This window comes from Wasmannia auropunctata, unplaced genomic scaffold (assembly GCF_000956235.1).
Source record: "Wasmannia auropunctata unplaced genomic scaffold, wasmannia.A_1.0 LD336026.1, whole genome shotgun sequence".
In the NCBI taxonomy this organism is placed as follows: domain Eukaryota; kingdom Metazoa; phylum Arthropoda; class Insecta; order Hymenoptera; family Formicidae; genus Wasmannia; species Wasmannia auropunctata.
Window position 1 is genome coordinate 2,220,828 of NW_012026864.1, and position 25,688 is coordinate 2,246,515.

Sequence of the window (25,688 nt, forward strand, 5' to 3'; positions counted from 1 at the left end):
CGTTAGAAATAACTCGGATTGATATTATAAAATGCAATCGAGTTGTATTATATGTTAGTTTCTGATGTTATTTGTACAATGTTTAATATAATATGCTTAATATCAACTATCCTTCAACACCTCCTTCAAAATAGATCCCGTATTTCTGGCTGGAATAAAGTCTGGGAATGTTGGAAGAGCAACGTTGGACAACAGTAGTGTAGATTGCGCCGATGACGATGATGACGACGATTGTTGTTTGTTGTAGCCTGGTCGCGACGAAGCCTGCGATTATAGCGCATAATGAGAGTAACGCTTTTTAATGGAGGATCATCACGCTGAGCCATTGTTATTACTTACTGAATTCGCGATCGGCAAAGCTGGTAGCTGAGGCTTCGGCTTAGACTCGCTTTCTAGAAACCTCACGAAGGCCGTTGACAAGGATGCTTCCTGATCCTGCAAGATACGAAACGTCATCGGTTATCGGTGATGCGACTGCAGTTGGCAGAGTCGTCGAATTTCGAGTGCAAGCAGAAATTACGGTATTGAGATACTGATCGGCTATAATAAAATTAATAAGACTTAATAAAAAATCTATACTTTTAAAGATGCGCTGCTATTTTTGTTGTCTTGCCGGCTGCCGTGCGCCGTCACGTTACTCAAGCCGGTTTTGTCTTTCTCCGACTCCGTGAAGCCCAAGACGTTGGCAAAGACTCGGAGGATCGACGACTTGTCCGACGTGGTCGAGGCCAAGTAGCCCAAAAGAAGATTTTTGATGAGAATTCTGCAAGAGAATTATCCAGGAGATGATTTTTCATTTCGTCTCGTTGAAGGTGGAAATATTATTTACTCACTTGTCGACTTTTCCCTCATCGTGCTCCGTTGCCTCTTTCATCTTTTGGTCAGCGGAATTTAGGGACTCTATCAATCGTGCCACTAGAAATTAATATTACACGTATTAACGATCGTCATCAATGCGATTAATATAAGGAAATAATTGCAGTCGAGCGTGCTTTTTAAAGAACTGTAAAATTTTTCGTCAGAGAGAAAAAGTGAGAAGGTAAAAAGGATTTAGTAAATGCATTCACATCCGCATCAGAGAAACTGCCGAATCTTTGTGGAGCTGTGGTGTTGATACTTATTTTAGGGAATCGATTGTTGGAATATTTCTGACTTTTTTTTTATGTACACCATGCGCAGTAATCCATCGTCGTAAAGTTGGCGAATTGGTAGCTCGAAAAGACACGAGCGTAAGTATAACACAAGTACTGGTTGCCTCGATATCACACCAGTACCTGATGCAATACTCTCGCCTGCGCCTTAGGTTGCTCATGCTGCATTCTTCGTTTATCATGCCGTTCTACGAAACTAAGGTTGCGCGCATGCCACTAGAATTAAAGAAGCGTTTTAGTAAAACGATCCGTACTCCGGAGTCACGTACCGGAGCACGTTCGGGACGGAATTTTTCCGGGAGACAACGGACAGAAAGAGCGAAAAAAAAAAAGAGAGCAACTTACGTAACGTAACGCTTTATATCTTTTGCCACCACTCCTCGAAAATTTACACGAATCATTAAAACAAAAAGAAAAAAGAAACAAAATTACGACATGCCGTGAATTTTTTTTTCTTTTTGCCAAAGGTTTAAAGAAAAGTGACCGATTTTTTAACTGTCAAAAATGATCTTTCACCGATCTAAGAGATTCATAATTTTGACGAATCTTGGTAACGGGTGGGAAACCCCACGAGGTAATATGAGCTTTTCGTATTTACACGCTCATAGTTACCGCATGAGATTACCCACGGCCATCGCTACCAAATCATAGACTACGTGCTTTCGTTATTTATTTACGTTCAACATTTCTGCATTTTTCTCTCATTTCTCTCTCTATATATATATTTATGTATATTCAATATTCTACATTTATATCCAACACTCGTACTCGTATGTACACATTTACAACATATATGAAATACCTCATTTTATTTATCACACCGTGACGTAATCATGCGTGAAATTAAAGCGTGAGATTTTATCATTCAATTATATCTCGTCTCTTCGGTTTTTCTCCAATCGATTAAACAGAAGTTAATTAAAGCTCCGGCATGTTTTATTAAAAAAAATATATATTAATTCCGAGTGAAGGATTTGTAGACAAAAACAGTGGCAATTGGATTCGGATAATCCTATCATTAATAATACCTATCATTCTATCATTATAATCGTTATAATTAGAATATGATTATATAATCGCGCAATATCTGACGTCTCGAGAGAGATTCGACGTTTAAATATATATCATTAATACAATCGGCTTACACATACATAGAGCACATTTGAAAAAATACAAAATATTTTTATGTCTACTATTTTTTGTACAATCGCTATTTTGCATGCGTTTTGGTGTATCAAATTACATTAATACGTAGAATAATTGCATGACCTTATCAATAAAAATGAAAACAAGGCAATACCTACTATATGTGCAATAAAAAAAAAGATATAAATTTGTTTTAATACACGAAAATAGATTACTAATGGGAAATCGTTACAGTATACAATCATTCAATCGTACTGTTAATTAGTCATCGTACTCGTAATTAGTTGCGAGATAATAACAACACGAAATAATGACTCGATCGAACAAAAATAGGCGATGAGGATACCAGCTGAGTTTTTATCGTCATGTACAGAAGAAAGTGCAATATTAATGTCGGTTCTTTTTCTTTATAAGTTTCCGAACGTTTTTTTTTTTTTTTTTTTTTTCGTTAGAGTCACCAGCAGGGGGGAAAAAAACAAGAACTCGCATATGGTAAAGTGCAGAAACGTAGTACCAACACCAGCGGCAATTGCATGAACCAACCAATACGTGATTTGTGAGTATGCAAAGGCGATGATCCAGTTCGTAGCCAGATACCAGCAAGAATCCTGGGCTACTGTCACAAATCCCAGAATTACCAGCTGATATTTGACTACATCACCGGACTGTGTACGTGTTTGCTTTCGCAGATTAGTCACAGGACGCGAACATTGATAAATTTTACACTGTAGTACGTTTGTGTTCTCGACAATGCACGCTTTATCGTATCCTCTCCTCGATCGCGCGCGCGCTCGCGCGTGAGTGTGCGTGTGTTCCGTATAATATACGAATGACGTCCCTTCCGGTGTGCTACCTAGATCGTTTCCAAACGTCCTCGTATGTGTGCTTTATGTTATTTACAAAGAAAAGCCATATATATAAGATTGATTGTATTCCGTTCAGAGAACCGCAGGAGCGAGAATTTAGTAATGCCTTCAATGTCAACTGTGCACGTGGCCGAATACTCTGCCGATTTGTCATCGCAGCAGCTGCTGAGAAACTTCAGTGTCGCTATCATTGGAGAGAGGAAGAGCACGAAATTTTTTCACATACAATTTTGACAGATTTATTTATGGTGATTTATATAACGTTCGCAGCACGATTTGCCAAAGAAATTTTAGTCACAAATACTGTATTTTTATATATTTGCATAGCGTATATGGTCAATTTTCCTATCAAGGTATTGCACTCTCCGCTGACAGCACGAAGCTGTCGCGATGTGGGGATTGATGATATATCGAATTGCTCTGACATGATTTAATTTTCATGCACATTCTTTTTTCGTGATATATTACCTCTATATATATTTTATAGAATTTGTTTTTGCATTATTAAATTTGTGCCGCAACGCGCAACTCGACTTTTGTCATTCAATCGCAATGGGTTAAAATAAAAGCAGAAATATGTGTAAGAGAAAAAAAATACGTGATCAGCCTTTTATATCGTGATAAGAGGAAAACTCATTCTCAACTTGCTTCTCATGATGCATAAAAAAAAACGATTTAATCGAAAAACACTAATCATGCCATAAACAAGGAGCGAGATGCAGGCAACGCCAGAGAAATACGTAATCTTTGGTAATAATTACCTTCCTCGTTGAGTCGCTCGATCTGCTCGTCCTTTTTCTCGAGCTGTTCGCTTAATCTAGAGGCAGCTTTCAAGCATTCTCTAGCTTCACGTAACTGTTGCTGCAAACACACGTACGAGCAATATATTATAGCGTTGCGAGAAAATAAATTCAATCTGGCACTATTATGTGAATGCATGGGAAAGATATAAAGGCAAACCTGAAGATTCGAAATGTCATCTAATAATTTATCTTGTTTCTCATATGACTCAGCGAGTTGAGATCGAAGTCTTTCTGTAACCGCCATGACGTCGCGTTCTTTATCTGTAAGCATGGCATGCCGTCAATATATCATATTCGAGATAACTATGCTATAGATATGATGTACAATTATTACAATATAAGATAGAAGAGAATACATGATAGAAAAGAATATGATGAAGAGAAAGCATTGCTGGTGTAATACATTGTAATAATAATATGGCTCACCTTGTTGAAATTGCTCCAGAACTATTTGCAAATTAGTCAAAGAGGCAGACTGCAACTGAATATTATCCTCTGCTGCGGACAATTTTGCCTGTATCTGATCCCTCTGTTGAGTAATCAGAGCTATTTGCTGCTGCAACGTTTCCACCTGCTGATTAGCCCTGACACTCGCCGACGTGAAGGCGGTTGAGCTGCTTTTCACTTTTTCCTCAGCTTGCAGCAATCTCGCTTCCAACTCCTGACGATTGTTCTCGGCGATCAGGGCCTCCTCCGTATAGCTCGATTCGATCTCGACCAAGTGCGTACGCAGCCTTTCCAATTCTTTAGCGGAGTTAGCTTCCTTGTTTTGAACCTCGACGAGCTGATTCTGCAGGATTCTAGTGTTGGACTGCTCCTGCATCAGGGCAGCCTCCAGGGCGTCGCATTTTTTATTCAGAGCCACGATTTCGGCGCTCTGTCTCGAGTGGTCGGCTCCATCGTGGCCTCCACGCTGATCCACCGCGTTCGCCTTATTGAGCATCTCTTGTTGCGCCGTTCGCTCGGCAATCAATTCCTGGATGTGAGCCGCTTGTTCATTCACCCGTTGGATCAGCTTTTGGATCTCGTTTTGACACTGCAAGCTCTCGTTGTGTTTGACCGAAACAAGTTGTTCGATCTCGCTTTTCTGTTGTTTAATCGCGGCAAGATCGTACGACGATTGCGCGATAGTGCTGCTCGCGCGGGTTATCTCGGCTTGTAAAATACTTATCTCCTGATCCTTTTCTCGAATAATGTGAGACAGACCTTCGATAGTTTGTTTAGCCATCTCTGCCGATTCCTCGCTATTCTCGAAAGCGACTTGCAACTTGTTGCGCAAATCATTAATCTCGTCCACTAAGCTTTCGTTACGCGCTTTTACCAAATCCTCTTCACGTCTTTCTTCATCGACAATCGATTCTAACATTTGCCGTACGTTAGACGTTACATCCGGGTCTCTTAATGTTAAATCACGCTTTCCTACTTTCACGTCCGTAACTGTGTTTTCCATTCTGATTAAGTTATCTTCAGCAGTTGAAAGTTCTCCCTCTTTATTAGTTTTGTCCATGTTTGCCGAAGATATCTCCGTGGCATTTTTTTGAAATTCCTGCGCCTCTTTAGCGCGAAGCATTTCTATCTCTCGCTCCAAGAGCTTACATCTGTCTCTCAGCGAGCTCAGCTCTTCTGTAAACGGCTCTTTAACACCCGACTCACTTCCGACCTGTTCTATTTCTGTCGCTTGACTTTGAATATCTTTCTTATGTAATGCGAATTGCTCGCTTTGCATCTTTAACGCATGATATTCGTTTTCCAGTTCTGCGTAATGTTGCTGCGCCTTGTACAACTTTTCCTTCAGTATGGGCAATTCCTCTTTATGAATCGATAGCTCCTGCCTCAAATCTTCATGTTCCTGCTGAAGCAACGACATTTCCGTGTTCAACAGCTCGATTTTATCCAAGGATTCATCGTGCGTAGCAGTTAATTGCTCCGACAGAGATATATTTTCTTTAATTAATCTATCATTATCCTGGCTCAATTTTGCTACTTCACATTGTCTCGTGTCAAGCTGAATCTGCATCGCGTCCGATTCTTCCTTCTTACGTAAAACATCAATTTCCAAATCTAATTTCTCGCGATTGGCCATGTCGAGCCGTTCCCGCATGTCTTCCAACAGATAGCCATTTTCTTCCCGTAGATCACGTTCTTGCAAAGCCTTGTCATGTAATTGCATATCCAGGTGTTTATTCTTCCATAATAAATCTTCATTCTCTTCCGCAAATTTATTTACAGTGTCCTGTAAGGATGCAAGATCAGTTTCTAACAACTTCGTTTTGGATGCCGACAGCTTCAATTCTCCTTTCACGTTTTCACAATCGAGTTTCAATTGCTCGATCGTCGTTACGTCGTCGTTCGAGCTTTCACTCTTTTTCACTGGAAGTTCTTCGTTTTCCTCCACAAATGTACATAGTTTGCGATTTATATCTCGCTGTGAATCATCGTTGTTTATTAAAGGCACTTCGTTACTTTGTACAGCATGCATCAAGTTTGAATTTGTTTCTCGTATCCTTTTGTTCTCAACCGCGAGGCGTTTCACTTCCTCCCGCAAAGATTCGACGTCCATTTCCAGAGAGGCCACTCGTTCCTCGCTCGTCTCAGGTATAGACGGCAAATTCAAATCTAAGCCCTGGCACGGCTTCATTCTCATATTTTTCTCCAGCAGCAACGAATCGATGTGCGACTGCAGCTCCTCGCACTCCATTTGCAGGCCATCCTTCATCTCCTCGGTCTCCTTAAAATCTCGAGTAATCTCAGTTATCTTCCTTTCCAAGACGTCCAGCTTCCACTTAGCGTCGACGTACTGTTTCGCGACAGCTTCGAAGATCGATTCCCCCGCTCCGACGCTACTTATGGTACAGTTCTTTAAAATAATTTTAACCCTCTCAGCGATGTCATCTAAAACGCTTGTTTCCGAAACCACGTCGGCCACTTGCGAAGAAACTGTCATTTGAATGTGCTTGTCCGATTTATCCGCATTATCCGTCTGAACAAACTGATGAGTCGTTTCTGCACAGGTATTTTCATTGCGTTTCAACATATCGTTTTGCAATTCAATTACTTTTTTCTGGGCCTTGTACTCCGCGGAAAGTTGTTCGTACGCGTTTTGTAGAGATCGATGCTTCTTATTACTTTCCTCTTTGAGCGACAACAGTTTTTCTGCGCAAAAATCGGAATTTATGTCACTACACGTATACAGTTTTTTTCGACAACTGCAAGATTGTTAAGCGAAAAATAGCAATTATTGATGTATAAAGCTCCTGTTTACTTACCAATCGACTGCGTGTGTTCCTCGTCCAATTTTTCCATAGCGTTCAAAAGATCTTTATTTTCATTTTGGAGTTCCTCTATTCTCTTTTGCAACACCTCTTCCTTGCTGATCGAAAGTCCCTCGGCCGTATCGTGCGGCTTGCTCTGCTGCGAATCCGTGTGCTTGAGAGCTAAAGAATTATATTCGTAGCCACCGACTTTCTCGAGCTCCTCGTTGGATTTTTCATGATCCTTAATTTTTTCATGCGTCTCGTTTTCGATTTGCAAAGCCCTCAGCGCCCCGCTGACTAAATCAAACTTCTCGCGGGAATTCAATTTCGATATTACCGAACGGAAATCGTTGATGAGACTTGCTTCGTCCAATTGGACATGTTTAGCGTTCCGCTCCGCTTCTCGAGTCTAAGAAAACGCAAAATGTCGATATTGAATATCGTTAAAAATTAATCTAATTCAATAGAATTTTAATTATGTTAACGCGACATTTTAAAACCATTTTTCATAAATTATAGAGATCATTTATTATTCAAGAGATAATAAAAAAAAATCTAATGCAACTAACAAAGAAATTTTACAAAGATTGAGTGCAGAGAACAAATTTTCTTACTCGTAGCGATATAATAGACATTAATTTTTAAAAATTTGTTTTCACCTGATTAACTATTCCTTCCCGCATGTCTGAAACATGAATCTAATTCTCCCGGAAAAGCGTATTTTTTTTTCTTTCTTTGATTGTATAACTTTACATTTTACATGGCTTTCTATTTCTTAAATGCGCAAGACTTTCCTCTTTGACCCTCCCTTTCCATTGCGACTTTGTTGAGTTATCTCATTTAAAATTTAGAATCGTGACAGAAAGAGACGATGTCAAAAATACATAATTGATACATCGCTCATCCGTACCTTTTCTTCCATTTGTATTATGCGGTTCAGCATGTCCTGTTTCGCCCGCACGACCTCAGCCTTCTGATGCCCGTCGGATATGTCGTCCTTGAAGGACGCGTTGTTCACCTGGGTATATTAATTATTTCCACCAACTTACAACATTGCATTATCAAGGCGGAAGGGGAAGGGAAAGAGGGAGTGGGGGGGGGAGGGAGGGAGGGAGGGAAGGAAGACTCTGCTGTTAACAATTATTACCTTCTGAACGTGCTTCAGCTCGCATTCCAATTCGCGCACTTTCACGGTGGCTTGCGCCAACTGCTCCTGTAGCTGGCGCACATGATTCTGATTCCTCGCGTTGCGATTGTCGACGCACGACGGATCCCAGAAGATCCCCTCGGCCTCATCGGTGTGACTCGCGTCCCTCTGCAACAAGAGACAGGATTACGGATTACGCGCGTCGAGTCGTCGTTCGCGTTTTAATCCCCTAGCTGTGAAATTCCAGCCGTCAAAAGCGAGTCTTTTTCCCCCCCTTTCCGATTTGGATAAATTTTGAAAGTCAATTTGTACCTAATTTACATCCAAGCTGGATCTATCTTAGCAGGATCTATATATACAGCCAGAATACATCTTTGCGGTGGAGAAGGGGGAGGGGAAAGGGGGAGAGGGCGGCCCCAATAATAGGAGGAAGTCGGGACAATTAGATTCCTACGGCAGAAGCCTCTCGCGTTTGTCTTCGAAACGGACACGGCTCTTTGAAAACGGGGAGACGCACGAGGATCAGCGACGTCTCCCATTCCTACGCAGATGCGTAACCGTTACGGAAATCTTTTCTCGAGGTGAACGATACAACGTCGTCGAAATGCTAATGACGGCTAATACACAGGCCGTTATGCATACGGCCCTGCGCGACACCGGGGGGGGGGGAGGGGGAATAGCATTGTGCCCCGCGACGATTTTACGCGTACGATAAAACATTCATCTGGCGCGCCTCATCCTCAACGCGGATCGAGGAAAGAGAAATGAGGAAAAAGGAACAGAGGAGTGAGCGAACGCGGTCGAAGAGGAAGTTCTCGATGAGAGGGAAAGCGGAAGATGCGACTTCGGACGGGATTACCGCGCGTCCGATATCGCGTGATTAGCGATACAATGTATATATATTTATTGTATCGCTTCTTCTACAGAGATCCAGGTATTTTTCAATCGCTCGCAGCGACACGATTTTTCCCGTCTTCTTCCCCCAGTCGAACGTGTACTCGGCTGTGGAAAAGGAAAAAAACTACGCTAGCTGTTTGGAAAGTGTGTACACCAACTGCATTATCGAGGATTATTTATTTAACAATCTCAGGCTCTAACGAGCCTCGAGAGGAGCATATTTAACAATCCGTTATATATTTAGCTCCTCCGGTTGTGTGGGAGTTATTTTTCTTCCTCCGGCATATCTTCCACACAAATCGATTCCGTGCGTTGCATCGGAGAGATACACGGTTGCGTTTCGTGGTCCAAAGCGCGGCGCGGGTCTGAAGTGGGACGATACTAATGAATATGAAAGCAGGTTTCGTTGGGTCAGGTCAAGGAATAATGCGTCGTTTGAATTGCATATATACAGTGCTCACGAGTCTCACGACAAGAGTCTCCACCTTTCCTCCGTAACGGCCTTTTTCTTTTTATTCGCTTTACACATTTCGGTATGTTAAGAGCGCCGAGACGACGGCGACGGGACGTGTCGTCCGACGTCACACGATACTGACGCTCAACGACGATGACGACGTTGCGACAATTTATGTAAAATCCACGCGATCGCAAGAATGGAATATACAATTACGCCAGTTTTATTCTCACCGGCATATCGCTGTCGATGATGCCGACGAGCGTTGCAAAAACCGTCCGCGAACGACCGGTAAGTAATTACGACGTCGGGCTCAACTCGAGCTATTATATGAAACCGACGTAAAAATGTTCATACGTTTTGTGTGCAAATGATAAGCAAAGCCATAAAGCTGAATAATTCAATGGATGGAATTTGTTATTTCAGGACGGGCGTGCAGCGATCACCGCGTCGCGGAACGAAGGGGGAAAAAAAAGGAGAGGAGGGGGCCGAACCAACGTATACGCGCCGGCGATTTTTGCGTAAAAAAAGCGATTTTTCGAGCAATTTTCCGATCGCTCATTATCCGCGCGCCAAAACATGATTTTTTTAGCCTTTTTTTTACCTTTGCAAATATTTCTCCCTTTTTCAACGTTACGCGTATCCGATATTCACACGGCATTACACGGTTTACACCGTCGGAACGACGTTCCGCGAGCGCGCGCGCGCGCGCGTGTTCCGTCGACGCGCCGCCGCGCGCATCGCGCGCGCAGATAACGCAATCCTGATACTAAGCGTGGGAAAGGAAGTTACTATCAATCGCAATGTAAACGCGCCCGAGTTATCGTAATCTCGCGAATGAAAAACCAGGAACGCGAGGTGTATTCGGCGCCGTCGCGTCGTGCGTAGCGAATTTAGCTGCAAAAATCCAAGGGGGAAAAAAAAGAGGAGAAGGGGGAGGAGGAAACAAAAGAAACGGGTCGACTAGGAGGAACGAATTTCTAATAGAGCTCGCGCGCGCTCCAACGCCGATTCCGGCGTGCAGATGTTGCTCTACATGCCCATACGGACCGATAATGAAATCGCTATTACGGTGCTATAGACATAACGCGCCGGGACACGTGCTCTCTTTCCAACTGGGACGCGCGCGGCTGCGCTCGCGCTCGAATCGTCCGTTTTCGATAATCTTTTTGCACGACAAACCGAACGATGGAGGCACAAGAGAGAGAGTGTGTGTGTGTGTGTGTGTGTTTGTGTGTGTTAGTTCGAGTAAATTTTTCAAGCAGATCAGCTATGGGCGAGAATACGCGAGTATCGCTCCATCTTATCGCCTAATACGATTAAATGAAATTAGAGATTATATATATATATATATATATATATAGAATACATATATGATCGGGATATATAACAGGCGACAGAGAGCTTAAACTGAACGCATCGCCACGTTCGCGATTGCGAGCGAAGACATTTTTCTTCCTCGAAGTCGTTTTTCTTCTTCTTACGGAGAGGTAGCATGGACGCGAGATCGTGACATCTCGTCGCGTGTATGTACATACGAGGCGACTCCGCGCCACTTCACGCGTTTTTCATTTCTTTTTTTTTTTTGCTGATAATAAGGGATATATCGCTTACAGATATTTCTAGGTCTCTCCTCCCCTCCTCCTCCTCCTCTTTTCCTCTCTCTCTCTCTCTCTTTCTCGCGCGCGCGACGTTATGAAACACACACTCCGCTTGCGCGGAGGGGTTTCAAGTTAACGCAGCCTGCTCTAATAGCGTGGCAGGCATATTGTACCTGCGTCAGTAGGAACATAATAATGTCCACGATGCCACGTGACGTAACCGAGTGGCCGCGACGCGACGTCGCGCACATGCACACGCACGCACACGCACGCGGCCGCGCACACGCGAGAGCCCGCGCACGCGATGTCGGGCACCGCGGCGCGGCGCGATGTTCGCGGCGCACGGTTCAGGGTTCAACATATATATATATATAAAAAAAAAAATTCCCGGCAAGTAATATCAATTCTTCAGCTGTTTCATCGGGCGAGCCGCCGCATCCAGGTTCGTTTGCATTCTGCTGATCGTTTGCTCTTGCGGATCGATTGTGAGTCGAGAGATGAATTTGGAGCCCGGAGCGGGACGCACGTGATCTCGAGTCTCCCGCACGGTATATAAAAGCACCCGTTCTCCAGTTACACGATTATGATTACGTCGCGCCCTAAAGTCTCCGAGATATTTCGAGTGGGACAAAGGAGAAAAATATAGAAACGATATCGGTCGCCGATTCGGTGACGGCGATCGCTGCGGTGCCGCCGGGAAGGCAAGCGGTTTCGTTTCGACTCGCTCGGAATGAGAACCGCAGGTTACTATTTCCGGTTTCGACTCGCATGACCCTCGCATTGTCGAATATCCTGTGTCAAGTGATGCCCCGATCATGGATATTTCATTCGCGCCGATTCGCGTAATGTAACTCGCTGGCGCGATAAATAGAATTTACTCGTTGAGATCAGCGATGAAATCGGTCGACGTGTTCGCGGGCGAGAAACACGTTCTCGCGGGCGTGCCTCTCGCGGTCCTCGAAATCTCGCGGCGGTCGATTAATTAGCGGGACGGAGATATATTAGTGGACGCTAATGAAAACGCGCTCGTCCGCGCCGCCGCGCCGCGCCGCGCCGCGCCACGTCGGGAGAGGTTGCGCGCGAAGAAGAGGAGCATTATCAACGAACGTAGCGAATAACACACCGTCTCTGGTGTTAGATACTGAGAAGTTAGGGGTCAGCGCGTTCCTCGAGGCGAGAAATCGTCACCGGAGACGACGGGGAGTCAGCGACTACATATAGCGACTACATACGGTGAAAAAAAATTACCACGGCGGTAACCGTGTCGCGCGTGCACGAAGATTCGCGCGCGTTGCGGCGCGACGCCTCTGCGCCTCGCACCAGACGTTCTTGATCTTTGATCACAATGCGAGAGAAAAGAGATCTCTCCCTATGAACGTTAGCCGCGTAAACGATCAGCAATGTCGCCTTGATGTCGTTTAATTCGCCAATATTAATCGATCTTCAAGATCTTCAAAATCCCGAGGGAAAAGGATTCTCTCTCTCTCTCTCTCTCTTTCTCTCTCTCTATTTCTCTCTCGTATCGCCGGGTTCCTCGAAGCTCTTCATGCAACGTTGAACGTTGGCGTTGGTTTAATCCGTCTATCCGTTCAGCTGCGCATATCCATATCCGATCATCCTTCGGTTTAACGCTTATGTTTATTAATGCCGACGACAGTACTCGAAAGTCTACGAAACGAATGAATGCACGGACGTGGCGTTCTTATATCGCCATTGTGAGCGAAGGCGAATGAATAGCCTATAAGAATTTTTTTACCATGTACACAGAATTCTTTAACCCTTTCCCAAGCCCATATCTGCATGCGTGCGCGTGCGTGCGTGCGTGTGTGTGTGTGAGCGCGCGCGTGTCTACGTGTGTATATTTCATTCGGATCAATAGATTACCTAATGTTCTAGTGCCAAATTCAAACATATACACGTCTACATAATCGAAAATTTATATCTCACACCGGACGTACTGCCCGTTGCGTGCAAGGATTATCCGAATGATCCTCTTAAAGAACTCCCCTAATTGTTACCTCAAGTCGCGTCCACCTAGTCCTATTTTACCAAGTTAAACAGAGGAGATATCGATCATCCGCGAGCGGTACTACATGCGGTAGGCCTTCCTCTTGTATTTCAGAACGGCTCGCTGAGTGGTAAGTGTTTGGTATTTGTAACCGCATAATTGCACGGTAAAATAATTATGGGTAGGAGCTTCATATTTTTATAGTTATTACTGTTGTAATGTTGATAATAATAATTTGTACGGCGTTGCGTTTTCGCAGCACGAAACTACCAATGGAAAATTGCCGATAGAGCGAGAGAATTAAAAAATGTGTTCCTGAATGCCGGATATCTTTCAGACCGATGTGCCATCTGTTACAAGTCGAAATCATGTAATATTCAGAATCGACAACTGTTCACTTATGAAATACTTTATTGAGCAAGAGCTTTACAAGATCAGGGTGTCTTTTGCTACGAGAGACAACGTGGAATGTTCTCTTCATGTCGAGTTTAAGAGATGGCATTTTGTAAAATAACCAATAACGTATAAATAATCGATAAGGAATGTAGAGATTCTTTGATTAGGCGTCTTAGATTGAAGATAGTGAGTCATAACGAAAATTTATTTGGGTTTGTTTAAGATATGATAGGCACAGGTTTATTAAGGTACGATAGAATGGCTTATTTGGGTACACGGAGATAATTTTTTTTTTAATTTACCCTGCAAATCATGTTGGGACAATATAGTATTTAGGCAAATTTTACTGTGCACTACAATAAATTTTACTGTAAAATCTTATTGTAGTGCACAATAAAATTTGCCTAAATGCTATATTGTCCCACAATTAACATGATTTGTAGGTTAAATTTAAAAAAAAATTCTCTCCTGATCTAAAAATTGTTTGTTTGGAACCTACTAGAATTTCTTAAAAAAAAAATTAATATTTACATTATTATATTCACAGTTCTATCAAATAAATATGTAGCACCAAAAATGACTATATACGCCATAGATAATATGGTAATTGCAATTTTTTTTTCTCTCAATGCTCCGAGAGTGAGAAACCGAAAAAAATCGGCACAAGTCGCTCTAAAATGTATCTCAGTATTTTTTGTATTTTCCATTTTGCGAGATTGACGAATCAGTCAAATCGAACGTATGCGTTATATATACACGCGACGTGTACACAAGTCGGGATTTTCATTTTTTTTTTATTTCGATTGACGTGCGATAAGTGCGCGCAAATGCGGCTTTTATCGTTTGCAAGTAATATACGGATTTTTGCAACTGGCACGATATATATATATATATATATATATATATATATATATATACATATACCGTCCAACGTTCGTACGAGCGGCACGGGTAATCGCGCGTCGCGTTGGTTAAGTAATCATAGGTAAGCTTGTCCTTCGTGCATTATCTACCGATAACTCGCGAGTCGTAGCTTAACGCGAAAAAGGCGCAAATTCGACGTGGCCACGTAATGCCGCGGCTGAATAAAAATAAATAAGACCGCCGCCGCCGTGCGCGCTCTTGGCTCTTTACGGATTCTAACGCTGACATCGGTGCCTCCTGCACTTTGTAAACATCCGTCTCTCTTACGAATATTTGCCGCTATAAATTATAGCATTTATAGCCCCCGCCTTCCGAGTTTCCCGTTTCTTCTTTCTACATTGCTCTTGACTTTTTTACTATACAATGCTTGTATAATTGTCAAAAAAATTGTTTCTGCAATACAATACTATAATTATAAAGAAATAATTTTTTATACAATACAATATACTTATTATATAATATTATAATTATTAAAAAATAATTTTTTTTTTAATAAAATGATAATAATAGATTATATTTATTGAAATAGAGAAAAAAATTGGGATTTTAGAGAGAAAGAACGTATTAAATTCTACACATTTTCAAAAATAATTCTTGGAATTAGTATTAAATCGAAGAGGGAATCTGAAAATCGATTTTGTTATCCCGCCTATATCGCAACCGTAAAACGTGTAACGCAAGTAGAGCAAATTATATTATCGTACGGCGAGAAGAGAGGGAGAAGGGAAGGGGGCGCGAGGGGATAAAACAAACGTTATTACTTTTATACTGAAAAGAATGCCGTGCTAAGCGTTTCTAATCTTCGGAATGTCGCTCGGCGAACGTTAGGCTTCGAGAAAAGGAGGTGGGAGAGGGGACGAGGGGGGAAAATACGAGATATACCACGTATAATACAAAATGGAGTTATCTCTCTCACTTAAATGAGCGATATAAATCGACTGCCGTTTAATTTTCCGCGGGAGAGGCGAAACGTTTGCGAATTATGAATTAATCATAAATTCGCCCGCGTGGGGGAGGGGGTGGGATAATGGAAACTCCTGGGAAATTTTCGACGCGAAACTTACGAAATAGCGTCGCGGTGCGTGTGCGCGCGTGCGCGCGATAAGTTGCCTGGTCATCGCTTTGCGCGCGAAATAATGGCGCGATAGAAAAGTCGTGCGTCGTCGTTATATACATATAATATTTCTTCGTGCCGCAACCGCGAGCTCTTGCATACGCGTATCGTGAAGGCATCGTGAAAAAATTTATGGTTCGACGTTTCTCTCTTTCTCGCTCTCTCTCTCTCTCTCTCTCTCTCTCTCTCTCCTCTCTCTGGCGGTGGAAAACAGAAGACGCTTCTCGCGTGTTCGTTGGAGGCGAAGGTGTAAAGTAAACGAGAAAATAAAAAAAAAAAAGAGGAGAAACCGAGCGAGCCGTCTCCTCGCTAAAAAGCGCCGGACGGACTCGCGCCGTGCATTTCAATGCGGGCGCGACGATCAGAGAGCAGATATATTAGTAACTCGTATTCCCGCGGCGGCGGAAATGATTTCGAAATTGTGCAAGCTTACGTTACGCAGCTAGGTTGAAAGATCGTCGTCGTCGTCATCGAGGTCGCCGCCGTCATCGTCGCGACCGTCTCGCCCGGTCGTCTCCCGTGGCGGCGGAGCCGCGACCCGGTCCTCTCCCGCGTTCTCCGTTCTCCAAGGGATCTCGCGGTGTATACCCCCGCGATGTATATAATACGATCGTTTCCCGGGCGATCGGCGGGACCCGATTCTCCGGAGCCGGCCGTCCATCTCCGGAAGGGAAAGGACTGTCCCGTCACAGGTGGGCGCATCACGTTCGATTTCCGAGGTGCACGACGCGCGCTCGTCGCCGAATGACTGTACGTCTCGAGAGTTCCACCTTCCACCAGCTAGCGTAGCGGCGACTCTAGCTAGGCTGGAGAAGGAGGAGGAGGAGGAGGAGGAGAAGGAGGATGAGGAGGCGGGGAGGGGAAGGGGGGCTAAGTGGAGGTTACGCGGGGCGATGCACACGTAAGACCGCGCGAGAAGAGCGCATGGCGTGTGCATACGCGCGTTTTCGTGTCGGAGCACACCGTGCGATGTGTCTCTCGCTGCCAGGATCTTCCTCCTCCTCCCTCCTCGAATGTCACGGCGCAGGAATGCTTTCCGAAAAACTCCTGCTCTCGTCCACATATCCCTCGCGTATCTCGTTTCTCCGGACTCATCGACACGACCGACATCGGCGTCGTGCAGACATTTATTTAAATAACCGCAAAGCCATGCAGAGGCCCGTTCGCGCGACCGCGAACGGGTAAGACCTTCGCGGGTATGGACTCGATCGCGCCCGACGCACGTATCTCCCGATACGTCGAAAACGCACGAACGTTTTTCCTTTTTTTCCCCCCCATCAGTCAAACTCAAAGGAAAAAAGAGACGCAAAAAGAAAGGAATAGTCCGCTAAAGGCTACTGATTAAAAAGAACCTTGAAATCAATAAAGTATATATATATAAAAGATCGAAACCAATGTTAGAATACGCAAGCAATTATAAGTATAATTTTTATCTTAAAATTTGATTAGCCGCGCGCAACAACCGCGCATCAAATTCGTCTTGGTTATGGATTTGTAATTACAGGAAATAGGATCATTAATTCGGAGACAGTGAGAATGGTGGAGGACCGCAGGAGTCAGTGGCCGCAGATGTGGTATACGCAGAATACGTAACATATAAATGAGATCCGATTTCGTCGGATGACAAGCAGTCTATTGGATATTTGAGCCTTCGATCAATAAACAGCCCTAAAATCGAAGTCGTAAAGCGCGTCCCGACTGTTGCATAACAGCCGGGTAGAAAAAAAATTATTTAAAAGTCGTGCGTAACATAACCAGGCTATTTGCTACCCAATGCCGTTAGAACGCGACCGTGTACGGAACGCACGTACGCGTAGCTGTTATTAACGCAGGCGTCGACAGGACATTTTTTATCGGCCCCTATGGTAGCGCGTTTGCTGCGGGCACAGCTGAAGGAAATGGGAGAATATTTTAACGAGAGCGCGCCACGGTAATCGCTGTAGAAGTATAGAGACTCGTCTCTTCCGCTTGCACGCTTAAGAGGGAAAACAATTAGAAATACAAATTTGAAGCAGAAAGAAGCTGTCTACTACAAGACACAGTAGATCATAAAGGGATAACGATATAAAAAAAAAAATTATAAATATATTATAGATATTCTGTATTTTAATTATTCCGCCATCTGATGTATTGTTTGTGGCATCGCGTTGCTGATGATTCGTTTCTACATAACATCGTTTTTGATAAAAGACACAAAGACGCAGATAAAGGACTAAAATCGAAAAAATAACAAGAAGACCTGGGGGTTTTCATTCTCGAAAAATTTCGCATATACGAAAATACTAATAAGGAAATATATATAGTATACGTAATCGTACATTTTTGTATATGAAATTTTTCAAGAATAAGGTCCCAAATCGTAATACAATAATTGTACTTTCGCGAATACACCGCTAAGTTAATGGCGTGTTTTGCCGATTCTACCGATATTATTCTTTCCTGTGCCTGACCCCCCGCAGCCTTCTACAGTCTTTTATTCCTCCAATAATTTTGTATCATTATATACTTATGAAACCATGAAATTTCTAGTTAATGAGATCAATTACGGGGCGCGCGGAGCGAGCGATGTGTTCCGTGAAAAAGAAAAGATATAAAAGAAGGGGCGAGCTTTTAAAAAGAAATAAAAAGTAAAAGAAAAGACAAGTTTGAGTGGCAATGCGTTGAAGTAGATGAAGTAGTTGAGGTAGAAAACAAGCGAGCGGCACCAAGACGAAAAGTAGGCATAATTAGCAAAATAATGACGTATCGCTAACCTTGGCAAATTTTCCAAAAGACCTGCTTTTAACTTTATCGCACACAAATGGCACACCTCGGCAAACTTACGCGCAAAAGCCCGGAGTCGGCCTGTATTTATAGGCACCCGATCGAGAGAGTAGCCATAGCCACTATCGTGCTGAAAACTGAGCGCAACCCCTCGGTTGCCGTATATACACTTATCGTACTTCGGAGCGTTATCGAGGCGGCGGCGACGAAACTGCGGGGGATGGTACGCACAGCCACTAATCGAAATCGATCGAATCGAATCCGTTACTGCATCACCGGAATCGCGTGTTTTTCGCGTCAACCTCCTCGACGTCGAATCGATTATGCGCTATGCGCGCCGACGAAGAGGTCGCCGCGTATTTCGCGAATCCGCGAAAAAATCGATTCGATCTGTCGCGCGTTTTACGACTGGTAACAAGTCGATTTGTTCGAGAACATGTTATTAAATATATGTTATGCTGTTTCCATTTTTCTTTTCTTTGGAATCGCGCGCAACTGTCTCGTTACTCATTGTGTAAACGCGCGGGGATGTCTCGGGCACACTCGTCCTCGATCGAATTTCGCATTTCGCCGGGCCGGGGTGGGGGGAGGCGGAAACGAAAGATGAAAGAGACACGCGGAATTTCTTCACCGTTCAAATTATAGGTAGTACATTAGGCAATTTTCTGAACCGATGCGCTTGTTTCGATAGACTCCAAGGACTATTAACGCACTCACGTAACACGACGCGCGGGCGATGAATCATCGCGCGCATCCTTCTACCTTCCATTTTCTGTCTTTACAATATAGAGGAATTGGAAAAAAAAAACTCGACGTACTCTTGTGTTCCGTGTCTTTCGCATCAAAATCTCCCGTGTTTTTGATGCGTTATCGATTATCAGGAATAGTGCTCTTAATCAGGAAAAGTCTTGAAAAGTTTGCGGAAAAAAGTTTATTTTTCAGCTTTTTTTCATTACCTTGTTTTTCCGAGTTTTTTTCTTTTAACGATTTCAGCATTCTTGTCCTCTACGTCAATGGTTTTAAGACTGTTAAGATTTCTTTCACATTTAAATGTTCTAACAGGTAATTCATAGCAATAAAGCTCGTTGTCGTGAACATTTATGAGATTTCTGTTAAAATTTATGAACTTATTTCTTTCTGTTAAACGTTGAATAAACGTTTTTAATAAAAAAAAGAAGCCAATTGAGCGATACGGGTAATGCTAGGGCGCAGATATAATGAAAAGAATAAAGAATACAAAATTGAACACAAGAAAGCCAGAAGCAGACAATACAATTTTTCGTCCTATACCTTACGTTTAATTCCATTTTTCCTTGTTCTGAGCTTCTACTTTATTGAATGGAGAACGTTTGTTTTGTGTGTATTTGTTTTTCCAGAAAATTGAGAATATTAAATACTTTTTTCTATTTTTTCCGTATTTTTCAACAACAACAAAAAACAGAAAAAATCGGATTTTTTCCTCGATTTTATTTCTTCGAAAATTAAGAACACTAATCAGGAATGAATAATGTGGCGTTGAGTTTAATATGCAAAGTTTAATGTACAACGTTCTCTCGTTTCTCCAATTTATAGCAGACATTGGCATTTCAGACTTTTCGATTTTTCGCTCGCAGTCGATTTCTTCGAACGCGTGTTGCGACAGTTTTGAGAGTAATATTAAACATCCGATAATTGTTTCAACGTAAATACAACGAATACATACAGTTGGCGAGGAAAGAAAAAGGAAGGGAAGGACAAGATTGTGGATAAAAGACGATTGTTGATTCGCCTTGAAAGAAGAAGTAAAAGAAATTCTCTTCCCGGAGAAATTCGTGACACATTCCACGGCAAGTGAGACCGATCCTTTGTTGATTCAAGATACGTAATAAAGTGTAAGAAACGCGGCGATGTGTGTTGCCTCCTTATCTTCCGTGCCTAACGCACGTTTTACACGATGAAAAGGTCGAGACACGTAAAACAAATCTCTGAAATATTTCGAGCCAAGGGGATACGATATTGCGCTTAGTTAGATCTTTCCGTAAGTAACTTTTAATTACATCTTGTCACTCCCATTTTCCTCTCTCTCTCTCTCTTATTCTGCTTTTGTACCAGACGCACGTTCCTTTTTCCGTCGGGGTCAAAGTTCACCTCTTTACCTCGCGGTCTGTGTCGAAATCATGCTGCCTCTTCGCATGCATGATCGTCGCGACGCAAGTAACAATATCGCGGTAGTTTCGGAAAATATAACGGAAATGCGGCGAGAGAGACGATATTGAATTATATTGCGATGTTCTCCTACGCCGACGAAACAAAAGCCTCCTTATCTAGGCGCTGATAACGAAAAAAATGGTCTTTTCCGCTATTAACAATTACTATCGGTATCTGCTAAATAATGCCAAACGGCTAGTTGTCGTTATCGCGAGCGCATTTACTTCTCGACACACACACACACGCACACGCACACGCACGCACACATACACACACGCGCGCGCGCGCGCGCGCGTACGTACGTATAAATACGCGCGCGTACGCGCACGCACGCACGCACGCACGCACGCATGAATATACATGCACGCATATATTATCGTATTTGTAACTTAACCGGCGGCAGCAGCAAGTAACTTAAAGACAATGGATCGCTCTATTATTACAATGATGTAACAACAATGAAATTATCATGGTGATGTGGAAAAGCCTCGACTGTTAACAAGGAGAGAGAGAGAAAGAGAGAGAGGAGCCAAGGTAGAAGTGGGTGCGCACGGCGACGCTTCGCTCCGGTTTATAGGTCACGTAATCGCGAGCGGTTCTTACATTTGAAAAGGTGATAACCGACACGTCGAACGTTCGCGAAAAACGTTGCGTTTTCCGTTTGAAAAAGGTACTAAAAGCGAAAAAAAGGAGACAGACATAGAGACAACAAAAAGAGAGAGAAAGAGAGACAGCGCGAGACACAAACCGTCGTTCTTGTCGATAACATTCCTATATGTTTCTGTGTATCCACCGACATGCAAAACTTCGTTTTGCACAACATTTTAATAACCAACGACGAGAAATTATGTCAATGAATATAATTATGTCGATCGTTTCCACTTGCCTCGAAATATTGCAAAAAGTTACGCCTGACCGGCCTAACGCAAATAGCAAAGGTGTTTTTCAATTTTTTTTCTTCTCTTGGCTGCTAGCAGCGGCTCTCGATCGCGCGGCAATTATCGGGAGTTATTTAATACATAACTTATCAACTTACCGATTCCTTGGACTTTGCATTTATCTCGATGACGGCTCTCTGCAGCTCGCCATTCTGTCGGCGCAGGAGAGAAATCTGTGTACAGACACAGATGATTCTTATGTAAGTTTTATATATATATCTATATGTATATATATAAAATAAAACTTTGTATATAAAAAAAGAAATCGGACGAAGGTAATGAGCGAAGGTCACAACTATTGAATATTGATATATACATGCCTCTTCATTCCTTTCCCGCGCGTGTTGCACGTGTTGTGTAAGTGATATTAAAAAATTATAACGAGCATTAATATTTATTACTATTAGATTTGTATTAATAATAAATGACTATAAAAAGAATTTTTTTCAATTTTTACGCTATTAATAAATGACAGGCAAACAGGTCCGTCGGCAATCGAGCAGATCCGCCTTAAAATGGAGTTCGCGAATAATAAAGAAATCCGTAAATTCGGAGCAACGATATTTGTTACGATATTGTCGGCTTTGACGATCGTTATCACACGCACGGGCGGGGCATTCGGCGTTCGACTTTGGCGCTCGTGGAGGGATTTATCCGCGAAATTCGGAAAGAATTCCGCCGCGAATCCCGATCCCGCTTAGGGCCAGATCAGCGCCCCGGGTTTCCCGAGTTAAATATTAGGAAGCACAGTCAGAAGGAAGTCCGGTGGTGCCCCGTGGATACAGGACGTACGATGCGCGTTTACATTTGCCGCTCTTATCTTACGTTTGCATTGCGATAACGGTTCCCCCACCCTCTCACGATCCTCGATGCGTTATCTCGCATGACCCCTGGGTACCACCAAAACTCCCCTTCCCCTCTCCTCGTCCCCTTCGCCTCTCCCGGCGAGCTTCCTCAGCGGAGCCCCCTCATTCGCCACGAGATAGAAAAAGCGTCTCGTTCGTAGGAATCGTAGATAAGCATCAGGTATATAAAGTGTCTCACAAACCAGGAAATATCTTCGATGAGCTTCGTAATCGGGGGTTTTTCTTTCTCTACCTTCCGAAGGGGAGGCAGGGGACCGAGGAGTACCTATACAATATTTCCCACCGGCCGTGGCCGGTCTGTCGTCTCTGACCGAACTAAAAGATCCGTGATCGTAATATCGTTATAACGGATAAGGCGAAACGCGCGCGTTGTTTGCTCTACACTCGTCCGCGATTATTGGGGAACGCGACATCTGTTAAAATAATTTCTAATCACAACGTAGCTCTTTCCCCCTTATCTTGGACTAGCAGACATCTGTGCGTATATCGAGTGTGTGTGTCTTTTTTTTTTATATTTTTTCTATTTTTTTCAACGTGAGATTTACATACACGAGGTTATCAGCGGGAATCGTTTAAAGGAAAGTCGTGAACGCGCACGCATTGAATTATAGATAATCACGTTGATAGTCTTCGGGGCTCTTTTTTTTACGACTGTGAATTTATGTATGGAATTACTGTAAACAACCTTCATACAAACTTAATGTTAGAAAAGCCAAATAATTGCTTATTTTAAGTATTACAAGCATTGGCAAATAGTGCTTTTAATATTCAAAATAAGTAATTATTTGGCCCCTCCAGTATTAAATTTCTATAAAGAATTATTACTGTTAGAAAGAATTAAACGCGCAGATTCTAAGAAGGTAACAATTATAATAGCAATCTACCTAAGTTCACAATTATAGTAATAATCTACATATTCTCTAAATTTTCTGGAATGACTTTTCACTCTTTTGGAGAGTGAGATTCACTCCAGAAAATTTAGAGATTAATATAAACTAATTTATGTGTAATACAAATGCGCACTCACTTCCGCATCCTTCGTGGTGAGCAGATCTTGTAATTGGCTGCATCTTTCGTTTGCCTCCTTCAACTGCTTTGATCGTTCGTCTGAAAATAAATAATGAATAATGATCAGAATATTATCGAAATCACGCTTGATCGTAGAATTTAATAAAACGTGAAATTTAATAAATCGGTATTGTAAAACTTGTACTATTTTCGCACATGAGAAAATACCTAGAAAAAATTTATGATAAAAATTGTAACATGATTATTACAATAATTTTTTAAATAAATTCTTAAGATATATTAGATTTTGTACCCATACACGGGGAGAATTTCTTTTTAAATTTACCCTGCAAATCATGTTAATTATGGAACAATATAGTATTTAGGACAATTTTACTGTGCACAATAAGATTTCGCAGTAAAATTTATTGTAGTGCACAATAAAATTTGCTTAAATACTATATTGTCTCACAATTCACATGATTTGCAGGGTAAATTAAAAAAAAATTCTCTCCATGTAGAAATCCAAACAGAAAATGTCGATAAAAAATCATGAAAAATCACAAAAATTAAAACAGTAATAAGCTACACGTACTACAACTTAGAATTATTACTAATAATAGAAAACATAAAATAATAAATTTATAAGAATAATGAAAGTTATAATATTATAATTGCTTTTCACACACAAATCCATTAATATGTATAAGATGGGTCAAAGAAATAAAAAAAATTTGAATTGAAAAATTTAAAATAAAAACTTAGAAACTTCATTCAATTAATTATAATAATATGTAGAGAAAATTTTCCGTTTCTTTAGCCCATCCTGTATAACCGATGTAATATTCATTTTAAAAATGCGTATTTTTCAATCAAGGTTTAATTGCGTTATATTTTGGTCTGTTTATATTTTATATCTTAATAGAACAGTTTAAAAAAAAAAAGATTTTTTTATATTGATCAACGCACTGCTTTGATTACAGTCGTTAAGAAAGATTCACAAGGATCAAAGACGGTCGGTTAGGTTCGCGCGCGACCACGTGATTCCGAGCCCGAGTGGTAACAATTTCTTAGTCGGTAAGACAAAACCATCACACTTTGACAGCCGTAACCTAACCCTTTACTGGAACAGCTACGCGTTACGGAAATTCCGAGATCTGCGAATCGTGCTACGACTCCGGGACGTTGATACGCACCTACTTCGTCAACGATACCATCGGATAAAACCTCCTTCGTAAGATTCGTGATCTGTCCCTTTAAATTGGAGAGGCTGGATAAACTATCACCGAACCACGACATTTTTTCGCGCTGTAACGGCGAACGTCACTCGCGTTTTTCGACAAGTGCACTGGCTTTTATCACTCGGGACGATCGTCGTGCGTGTGACACATCGCGATGATAGTAAACTCCGAATCGTTATGTTCTACGCGAATTACAAAACATGCCAACACGTACACTTCTTGACAGCAGACAGATTGAAACTCCTTCTCTCTCGATGGCTTTCGGAGCACACCGAATCGTAAAGCGCAAGCCACTTGTTCGCGAAGTTCTGCACGTCAGTGAGCGATTATGCCAACTGTGCCGGAGGTAGGCTTGTTGTCCAATCAAATTTAAACTGCATATTTAATTAAGAATTTTTTTAAATTAAATATTTCATTCAATTAATAATACGTACTGTATGGTGTAAAAATATATTTTGAGAACAAAAATGGATAATTTTGGAAATTAAAATTACTTTTCTTAGAAAAATCACCAAAATTATTAATAACAAAAGAGAGTTAAAATACTTGTCTTCCCCCCGAAATATCTTTTAAAAATATCTTAAAAATTTAAAATTGTCGGTGCGTTCCAAAACTTGTCGAGAAAAAGTGTTTCATTCTTCTCGTTGAATGTATATTATACTTGATTGTTAGATGCAATATGAACGCACATCAACGCAATCCGTTTGAATGAGCTTTTACGTTCTCATAAACATATAACCTTGTTTTTTTACAAAATATGTACAAGAAACAGTTAGAAAAGTTTTGAGTGTATATAGATAGATATTCAAATGATAAATAATGAAAGAACACTGCCAAAGATAAATATACAATTATTTAATAATAATACGTTTAATAACTCCAAATAAAAATGAAGTGATAATCGATCTGTGACTAATGTAACTT

At 42.0% G+C, this 25,688-nt stretch overlaps 1 protein-coding gene across 1 annotated transcript; it reads right to left on the minus strand.

Moving 5' to 3' along the window:
• Positions 1 to 18: 18 nt before the first annotated feature.
• LOC105452829 (thyroid receptor-interacting protein 11) lies at positions 19 to 25,064 on the minus strand. The gene is made up of 13 exons (XM_011694294.1): positions 24,720 to 25,064; positions 23,543 to 23,622; positions 21,748 to 21,822; positions 8,368 to 8,535; positions 8,131 to 8,238; positions 7,233 to 7,629; positions 4,393 to 7,119; positions 4,124 to 4,227; positions 3,925 to 4,024; positions 834 to 915; positions 580 to 763; positions 340 to 435; positions 19 to 264 (listed from the first exon to the last, which is right to left on the minus strand). The coding sequence occupies exons 1-13, from the start codon at positions 24,820 to 24,822 to the stop codon at positions 103 to 105; spliced, it is 4,386 nt and encodes a 1,461-aa protein (XP_011692596.1). The 5' UTR covers positions 24,823 to 25,064; the 3' UTR covers positions 19 to 102.
• Positions 25,065 to 25,688: the final 624 nt, after the last annotated feature.

Excerpts from the sequence above, each read along its gene's own strand:
- LOC105452829 (XM_011694294.1), bottom strand. The coding sequence starts at position 24,822 with ATGTCGTGGTTCGGTGATAGTTTATCCAGCCTCTCCAATTTAAAGGGA. Across the intron at positions 7,120-7,232 it reads GGAACACACGCAGTCGATTG|AAAAACTGTTGTCGCTCAAA; the intron begins GTAAGTAAACAG and ends ATTTTTGCGCAG. Across the intron at positions 4,228-4,392 it reads TCTGGAGCAATTTCAACAAG|ATAAAGAACGCGACGTCATG; the intron begins GTGAGCCATATT and ends CCATGCTTACAG.